At 45.0% G+C, this 10000-nt stretch overlaps 1 protein-coding gene across 3 annotated transcripts in view; it reads right to left on the reverse strand.

Moving 5' to 3' along the window:
* The window catches only part of mdga1 (MAM domain containing glycosylphosphatidylinositol anchor 1), a 184558-nt gene that overhangs the window by 139089 nt on the left and 35469 nt on the right, over window positions 1–10000 (reverse strand). For 2 of the 3 annotated variants that reach the window (XM_076985745.1, XM_076985743.1), the window contains exon 3: window positions 1088–1227. In XM_076985745.1, the coding sequence (XP_076841860.1) occupies window positions 1088–1227 (140 nt within the window). Of the gene's footprint in view, window positions 1–1087; window positions 1228–3440; window positions 3696–10000 lie in introns of those variants that run through there. The other variant, XM_076985744.1, reaches the window with a different exon arrangement.

Below are 10000 nucleotides of genomic sequence, written 5' to 3' on the forward strand. Positions count from 1 at the left end.
TAATTGGTCTGCGCTCCCACCCCTGGCCTGGTGTTCACAGACGGCCTGTAACATGCTGCTGTCGTGACTCGCACTACAGCCCCTCGACTGTTCAAAGATCTGTCTGCTCGCCCCAACCTGCTGAGTCATGTGACATCAGTGGAGGCGGGGCCAGGGACCCCAACCGGTAGTGCACTGTGGTCTCCATGGTGATGACAAGGCCACAGAGGAGGCGCGGAGGCATTTCGAGCGAGGCCCCCTGTAGGCGCGCGAGAGAACTGCGGGGCAGAGGCGTCTGCAGGGGAGCACTCTCTCTCTCTCTCTCTCTCTCTCAGCGTGGGTTCGGTTTCTGCGGCTCCACGGCGCAGGTACGAGAAGCACGGGTGAGTTCCGACGCCGATGCAGGAGACGTCTGTCAGGCAGTCGGCTTTGTGAGGCACAACGCCCCAGAGCGGAGGAGAGGCAGTCAGGCGGAAACACGACGGCCCGGTTCCTCATAACCCTGCTCTCGCTAGCATGTGCGCAGCTACCCGAGTCTCTCTCACGGCTTTTCGCAGCCGCCTGTTCGTCGCGGTATCAAAAGCACAGCGGTCTTCTGGAGTCTGACTCAGAAGACATGGCACGTCTGCTCTGAAGCTTCGTGCAACAACAGACACGGTGCGAACTTTAAATCCACCTGAAAAACACACATCATGCGAGCTATAAATTTTTCTGCCGTTGAACAGGAATTGGAAGCCTCCCCTGGGAGGATACAGACACGGATATATACACACACACACACACACACACACACACACACACTTTACACGGACGTCTTTGGAGTCCTCCAGAGCTTACCTGTTTGATAGCCTTTAAGTTTAGCATCTCTTAGATAAGAGCATGAACATTCTGAGGCCATGATCTGTGTGTGTGTGAATATGTGTGTGTACGTGTTTGTCATATATGCACCTGTATGTGTGCACATGCTTAGCTATGTGTGTGTGTATGTGTGTTTACATGTCTGTGCGTGCATGCTCATGTGTGGTGTTTTCTTTTGCAGCCTTTTTGTGTGTGTGTGTGTGTGTGTGTGTGTGTGTGAGAGAGAGAGAGAGAGAGAGAGAGAGGGCACCTGTGGTCGTGGATGTCCCTTGACCAGGCATTGCAGCACGAGTGTGTCTCCCTCGCGGATGGTGTAAATGCCTTCACTGATGTTGTCTTCCTTCACCACACACGCCTGGCCCGAGTGCACGATCTGGGCATTGGCAGGAGCTGAGCGGCACAGAGACAACGTAGAATTAAATCACTCGTCATCTTAGAAACATCAGTCTTTCTTGTGAAGTAATACACAACCAAACACATCCTTTTAAACCATATCAGCCTAGAATAGCCTTTTCAGAAGGGTTATTTAAAGGTTTTTTTGCCTTAAGATTTTTCCAGAAACCCTTCAAGACTCCCAGAGTTTTGGTTGCTATGATAGTGTTTCGTTTAATTTTGTTTTCATTGTATTTGCAGGGCGGTCAAATAACACAGCTGACACAGTGAAGCCCTCAACGGCTTCAGGGACATCGGATGGAGCACAGCGCGTCTCTCCCATTTACCCATGATCCTCAGCTCCGCAGGCATGCCACAGACCTTCTTTATGGATCCATACGCACTGTTTGTATAAGAGAGCAAACTAAAAATGGGGTCCTGAGGAAACACGGCAGACAGCGGTGCAATCTCACCTCCCGCCTTCTCTCAAACGTCTGCGTTACATTTTCTCATTTATTTATTTCCAGGAGGTGCGGCAGTACCGGCTGGGTGGACTCACGCCCGAGTGTGTCTGCTTCCGTACAGGATTTCACCCAGAATTCCTGAAGAACACGGGCGTTTGATATGACGGCCACCAGCCAAGGTGCAGCACTCCACAAGATCATCTTCAGCCCCGGCGTGTCCGTGGTGGGACCCCGTGTGCCTCCTGCATGGAGGTGCTGAACGCGTAAACAACGCCTCTCGTCCGAAGAACCTTGAAATATGGCACCTCTTGGGCAGCCATGTTGGGGGCAGCCATGTTGGGGGCAGCCCCTCTGCCGCGAAACACACCATTGAATGCTTGAGCTTCAAGGGCACCAATCAGAAGACGTGTGGTGATAAACAACCAATTCCAACACTGCTCATCACCCTCTTGTCTAAAAGTAGCACAAGCATTGGCTAAGAAACACAAAATACTCAGATTTCTGGACACACCATCAGGGTTGCCAACTTTTCAAGATCACTTGGAGTGAGATTTGATCTTTGGGGGGTGGCGAGTGTAAATTGTTAGTGAGGGGGGGTGTAAAATAAACACAAATTAAGTATTATATCGCGATCGATCGATCGCCAGTGGTTGGCGAACTAGTAACTCATTGAATCATAGATGTAGATCAGAGGTAAATAAACTATTTTTTTTCAGCGTGAGAAATCGGATGTGTGGCGTGAGAGCGTGTGAAGACAGTCAAATACGTGTGTTTCACGCTCAATGCGTGAGAGTTGGCAACCCTGCGCCATTATACAAAAAAAAAAAGATGTGTTGCACTCTACATTACATAAACTTTGGACCAATTTCAGGCTTTTACAGACTTTTAGATGTGCCTAATGTTTACAGACACATACCACATTTAAGTCTTCCTTTTCTTTATTTAAATTGTTGCACTTCAATCTTGGTACACCTTTGGAAGTGAGGAATACTGGTGTGTGTGTGTGTGTCTGTGTGTGTCTGTGTGTGTGTGTGTGTGTGTGTGTGTGTGTGTGTGTGTGTGTGTGTGTGTGTGTGTAGGAGCAGGGAGAGTGAATAAAATGTGTGAATGACAGGGTGTTTCACCAAAAAGCCCACCCAAAGAGCTCCTCCAGGATGTGATTATTATTGATCTGCAGTGAAAGCAATGTGTGTGTGTGTCAGTGTGTCGGTGTGTCGCGGTGTTAACTGTCCTCGGACATGTCACAGTTTATGGGACCTTGAACCTCAGATATTTATGGATTGCGGCATGTGGAGACCCTGCGTGGCGCTACATCTCACAAAGCTCCCACAAGGTCGAGACCTACACTGGCATGAAGAAGTAAATGGTCTGTGTGTTAGGCGGGTGCGGGAAGTCAACCGTGCAAACGTTGCAGGTGTGAACACACAGCATGAGAGTGATCATATTCAAGGGTCATATTCGCAATAAAGACCTGATTTTACTGCTGACCCAGGCGGAGCTTGGACGACATCTCTGGGGACCCAGCACCTCCGTGACACAGAGACCGTAACCCCGTCGCTTTAAACCACATAAAACACGTTTGTCCTCACAAATCACTGTCACGTAAACCCCGTTTACATCAGCCTTGAACCTGGGCCGTACAGTGACGAGATTTGGAACACGTGCGTTTACACCACCGAGTGAAACGCGTGTCTGGTTAAGCGCTTCTGCTCTGAACACCCGCCTCCTGTCTTGGCTCTTTTCTTGTACTTTTTTGTTTCGACTTACCAAAGTTACGAGGAAGACTCGTAACTTTGCTGTTTCCATAGCAGTGTCTCATGGGTGGTTACATCACTACGGTGACCATACGTCCTCTTTTTCCTGTGCATGTCCCGTTTTTAGGACCTAAAAATGTGTCCAGCCGGGATTTCTAAAATGCCTAAAATGTCCAGGGTCCTTGTGTCCGTTGACGTTGAGGTTTGCTCTCCACAGTCAACATAAACCATGTGGCTGTTTTTGCTTTGACCCTTCTCCATTGGTCCCGCCCCCTCTCACGCTACAATTGGTCGATTATGTACACGTCTCTCATCCAACCATTTGTCAGACTGCTGGTCAGCATGCGTGTAGCTGCTTCACAGAAGAGTATGGCCAGTATTGGTTCTGATTGATAGTTTGTTTGTTTGTTTGTTTATGTAGTCTTTGTTTTGTTCATGTACAGCATGTATACGACATAAGAGTCTTCTTACTCTAACAGCACCACCTACACTCTGATTAAATTCTTTTTATGTAATACTTGTAAGCCTAATAAAACAGAAGTTAAAATCTGACAGAATTATATATGTAAAGTGGTCAGAGATTGTGTGGAAATCTGTATTAGACTGGTCTCCCACAAGTGGGTTTCACATCTGTCTTGCTAAAACAGCATTTTCGTTTGTAAAACGAAAAGTATACTTCAGAAAAATATACCTCAGACATCAGAAGAACATTTTTATATAGGCTACAGTGGAGGAAATAATTTGATCCCTTGCAGATTTTGTAATTTAGCCCACTGAAAAAGATATGAACAGTCAATAATTTAATGTTAGGTTTATTTTAACAGTGAGGGATATAATATAGAGAGATAGATATAGAGAGATAGAATATAGAATATCCAGACCGGTTAGATACTCCTAATTTCAACTCATTACCTATATTAAAGACACATGCCTTGTCATCTGTGAAAAAGACACCTGTCCACAGAATTAATCAAACTCCAATATAAGGATGTTGTAGACATGATTGTAGACCTGCACAAGTCTGGAACAGCTACAAAACCATCACCAAAAAGCTGGCAGAGGAGAGAACCGTGCTATGATTTGAAAATGGAACAAACACAAAATGATCATCAGTCAACCTCCTGGTCTGGTGCTCCACATAAGATCTTATCTGGTGGGATTTTGATGATGAGATGAAGGTGAAGAATCAGTCTACAACTACACAGGAGAAGCTTGTTAATGATCTCAGTGCAGCTGGGATCTCAAGAACACCACTAGGAACACACTAGGCAGTAATAGATTAAATTCCTGCATTACTCGCAAGGTCCCCCTGTTCCAAAAGACACACGTGCAGGCCCATCTGAAGTTTGCCAACGAACACCTGAATGATTCAGAGAGTGTTTGGGAGAAGGTGTTGTGGTCAGATGAGACCAAAATAGAGCTCTTTGGAACTCTTTGGTGTCTGGAGAAGAGAAATGCTGACTATGGCCCCAAGAACACCATCCCCACCCTCCAGAATGGAGGTGGAAACATTATGCTTTGTGTTTCTCTGCTAAGGGCACAGGACAACATCACCGTGGCGATGAGGGGATGGACAGCCCAGGTCCCGTATGAATCCTGAGTGAAAACTTTCCTCCCTCCACCTATGATTTTATTTTTTTTAACTGTGTATACATGAGGCTGCTTCACGCCCTCCACTTACATGAAAACCAAAATATGGACATGGTAATATGACATGATGGAGGGCTTTGGTTGTCAAATGTGATTCAGGGGGGAAAATAACACACCTCTCCTAATGCAACCACTATTGAGGGAAAGTCTGATGGGAAATCTACACATTTAAAAACAGGTGCTGAAATCTGAATCTGAATCTCAAGTACAATCTGAAATACCAAAGAAAAGATTCATTCTCCACGAACACAAATTCATCAGACATCATTAATGGACTTGTAAACACAGACATATTTGTTTCATCATGGTATTTACATTCACACTGTGAGGCAGTATGTCAGAGTCATATATCAGAAGCCTGAGTCAGGACAGGTTGGCCTGTCAATTTGTTTATTATATAAACTCTCATTATTATGCTGTCTTCTGAATATAAAAAACTGCAACACTTTAATTCACTTGATTGGAAATTTGCATATTCTTTGCATATGCATGTGTGTGCGAATGTGTGATAGCGTTTCGTATCTCCCATAATCTCCAGTCATTAAGAGAACTGCTTGTTAGCATGCTGGACTATGCAATCATTTAACTTTAAATACTTTCTCTATCACCACGCAAACCTGTGAAACTCCATTACTGAAAACTGTAAGCCTATGCTAGGATACCCTTTCTCCATATCAATGTCAGAAGGAATCAATTTTTTTCAGAGAGCGAATCAATTTTGCTCTCCATTTTGTGTTCATTAGCTTTATGGTGCATTAAACACTCACGTTTGAAGACGTCCTTTAGATGTCTTGGTGGTTTTCAGACTTTTCCTGCCCTCATCAGGACCAGAATAAATGATAATGACGATGATGGAAATTACAGAACCACTACTTCAAACCCCAGTTCTTTCAGTGGGATGCTATTAGTTCTTGCATTAGAGTACTTATGTGTACTTATGCGTTGGGAAGGCATATCTCCTACTCCTTAGGACAGCTTTAGAGTTAATTAAAGTGGTGGATTTGACATCTTGCAGATGTGAAACTATGGCGTGGATCTTTAAAAAATCACTAGCCAAGCTGGGCTCCATCCTGCCGCCGTCATGTAGTTGAGACGTGATGTGAGTTAACCTCCTCCAGCCTGGCTTGGACATAACGAGGCGTTTGTGTGGGAGGGGGGGATAATATGCCTCAGCTGGATCTTCTCCTCTCTTCCTCTTCCTTTTACTGCCCTCTCCCCGGCCCCTCATCGTCTGTCGATAAGACTGTCTCTACTGTAGCCTACCGCCATTCCCGATAATACCAACAGACGTATGATTTTGTTTTTCTTAACCAATTGTTTTGTGCCACATTTTAGTTCTTCTGTATTTCACTGGCTGTCTTCCTTAATAAACTAACTAGAACTCTTTCCTGAAACTGTGAATCTGTTCTCCTGAGGGCTGAACAAATTTGTGAACCCTGATGGCTATAGTCAAGGAATAGCTATAGTTGGACTGTTGGAAGCATAACAATGCCTATGTAGTTAGGTAATGTTAGCTTAGTTTAAGAATAACATTTTTGATTAGTAAATTAAATTGCACACTGATGTCTTTGTGTTTAGCTAGCTAGCTAGCTAAACAGAAAAGCTAGCTAGCTAGCTAAACAGCACAATATGATCGTATTAGCTGTAGGCTACACGACTTCTGTGGTTGCCATAGTTGTGTCCGCTTGCATTAGAGATTGTCAGCTAACGTTAGCTAGTTAAGTAGGTCTGTTACACATATCTCAACTAGTGTTTTCTTCGCCTCAAAGTTGACTCAGAAAGAACCGTCTGAGGGCCGTCGCAAAATAGAGCAAAGACGTCCGAATTTCACCTAGAGTGAGAGAATGAGACTTCATCACGGTTAAGGATAAAAGGTTATAGCTGAAACGAAAGCTTTGCTATTAAGTTATAAATATCAGTTTTTATCAGATCACTACAACATAGCTAGTTTTAATCTTTCTCTTTTCCTGTTAGCCACACAAAGCACACACAAAACATTCACAAGTGGAGACGTGATGGTGGTTATGGCCTATTTCTTATTCAGAGACTGAAAACTAAAGAAGAAATCAGCCATATATAAATCACTTGCGGCTGCAACTGTTTAAGCCGTACATTTCACATAACTGGAGGCTAAAGTGACATAAACAATGTTTAAAAGCCTGCCTAACATTCATGCTCTTAGATCTTTATACCACATCTTCAGACCATGGTTATGCCCAGCCAAAGTCTCAGCCCAGTGCCTGCATCACTGAAGTGTGACTACAGGGGTTCAAACAGGGCTAGATCTCAACAGCAGGTGAGGAAGACGCTATCTGAGCTTTACTTACTCACAGAGAAAGACATGGAGAGAGGTGAAAATTGTAACACATTCAAAGAGGGTTATGCTCCACTGGTTGTTGGTGTGTTGTACAATCGCGGAGCATTTCGTCTGCCCTATCACTGACCCATTCAAGCATCTAACCCCTCAGCCGCCGTATTACACCAATTACCCAGCAGCCTTCAACAAGCCAACGCTATTTCTGGACTACTCACCACTTCATTGTGCTCTCCTACTTTCTCTGTCCCTTGCTCACTTTCTCTCTCTCTCACTCTCTCTCTCTCTGTCTCTTTCTCCCTCTCACTCTGTCATATTCAAATCAAATAATGTATTTGAAATGACAAACAACAGTATGATTGTATTGGCACACCACGGATGACGGAACACGAGTGCTGGTGTCTCTCACTCCAGAAGAGTCACTTTTTTACGAGCTCAGAACACGAGTGCTGGTGTCTCTCACTCCAGAAGAGTCACACCGTGACGATCCCAGATCACACCACCAGACTTTCTCTGTATTAATTTTATCAATTGTAGGTCTGACGCAATTATGGATATTCCTGACTTTTAATCTAAATTGCCCCCCCCCCCCCCCCCCCCCAGCAACCCCTAGGCAGAGAACATGGGGTAACAGCCAACCTCAATGACATTCCTGAACATAAAGCATTGAATGCAAACAACCAAGTACATGTGAAAATGAATTGATCACAATGATGTATCAGGGGGCAATAATGGACTTTACCATAGATCTGTACTCTATGTCTCACCTTAATTTCTATTTAAATTCTATTTAATTTCTATTTGGATTTCTAATTTTCTATCATTTTCACTCTGGAAACATGTGTAGTTGAGGTGGAGGTTGGGTAGGCAGTATTTGGCCATGGGGTAGATCTCCACAGGTGGAGACATGTGCATGGGTGAGGAGGGGGGGGGGGGACCAAGTCAGACTGTCAAGTGACACCAACCACTCTCTCTCTCTCTCCATCTCCCCTCTCTCAAGCCTTTCTCTTACATTCTCATTCTTTCTCACTGTCAATTTTTTCCTCTGTGTTATTGTTTGTTTTAGAATTTCTTTAAAAGACGCATAGCAAAATGTAACGGGTACATATTGATATATTGATTAAACAAATCTTTTTTTTAAAGAAAAAAATTCTCTCAGTCTCTCCCTTTATGTCTCTTTAACACTGTCTTCTTTGGATGCGTCTTTGTCTGTGTGAGATGCGAGTGTCTCTCTCTTTCTATTTGTGTGTGTGTGTGTGTGTGTGTGTGTGTGTGTATGTGTGTGTGTGTGTGTGTGTGTGTGTGTGTGTGTGTGTGTGTGTGTGTGTGGGGGGGTGTCATTTTTATCACATTCTTTCCAGTCACAGTCCATCAGAGGGGAACACAGACCTCAGGGAAGAGACAGATGAGGAGAAACAGAATGGACAAGAAAATCAAGAGAACATGAACACGAATCAATAAGACACGCACACGGAGTCTCCAGAAGATCAGGAAGCCATAAACACTGACAACAAGTGCAAATATAAACACTAAAGAGATGGACTGAGAGAAAAGAGACCCATCCAGAATACAGAGAGCCTCTCTCATATCTGAGTGACAGAAGTGCATCCTGGGAGTGTGGAGAGGACACGCCCCCTCCCTGAGGAAGCAGCAAAGCTCATTCTGGGCAGGTAGAGGCCAGCGTGGAGGCCAGTGTCTCACACCAGGAGGACTCTCACCTCACACAGCACAGAGGAGCAAGTGAGTCACCTCTTTTATAAAAACATTTTGCCTCTCTCTCTCTCTCTCTCTCTCTCTCTCTGCTCTCTCTCTCCCACTGTAAAAACATTTTTGCTAGACCCTCTCTCTCTCTCTCTCTCTCTCCCTCTCTGCATTAAAACATTTTGTCTCTCTCTTCCATCTCCCTGACTCAGCTATATGGTATAAATCATTAGTCAAGCGGAGAGCTGGAGTGATGTTTGTGTGTGGAGGGAGAGGCCCGTCGGGCCACTGGCTGGTCCGCACCGTCCACACCCTTCACCACAACTCCATACCGATCGGCTGTCAGACGAGCACTGATATTGGCATGACACAGGGAAGTCAATAGACACAGTCAGCTCCACTTAGAGAAAGCTGTCCCTGACAGGCAGATGCCTAGCTCTGTGTGTGTGTGTGTGTGTGTGTGTGTGTGTGTGTGTGTGTGTGTGTGTGTGTGTGTGTGTGTGTGTGTGTGTGTGTGTGTGTGTGTGAGAGAGACCCCAGGAAAGGTGTGGTAAGGAGTGTTGCTATCACACACACTCACACTCACGCTCTCTCTCTCTCTCTCACACACACACACACACACAAACCTGTAAGGATGCTTTATATGATTGCTACATAAGATCCACTCATGCATACCAGTAACTGTCAGCTTCTCTCTACAGTATTTAAATGGCATTTTAATTGCATGGTCCAGGGGGAAAGTGTTAAACTCCTTTAAAACGTTTCCTCTTGACTGGACTGTCTTCCCCTACGTCTGTCTAGCTCAGAGAAGCCCTTGGCAAAGGTGTCAGCGGGATCTGACATGAGCGCTCACGGGAACATGCTCGTCCGTAGGAAGAACCTCCTTCTCCTGACCGATCTATAGCTTC

This window comes from Brachyhypopomus gauderio, unplaced genomic scaffold, assembly GCF_052324685.1.
Source record: "Brachyhypopomus gauderio isolate BG-103 unplaced genomic scaffold, BGAUD_0.2 sc43, whole genome shotgun sequence".
NCBI lineage: Eukaryota > Metazoa > Chordata > Actinopteri > Gymnotiformes > Hypopomidae > Brachyhypopomus > Brachyhypopomus gauderio.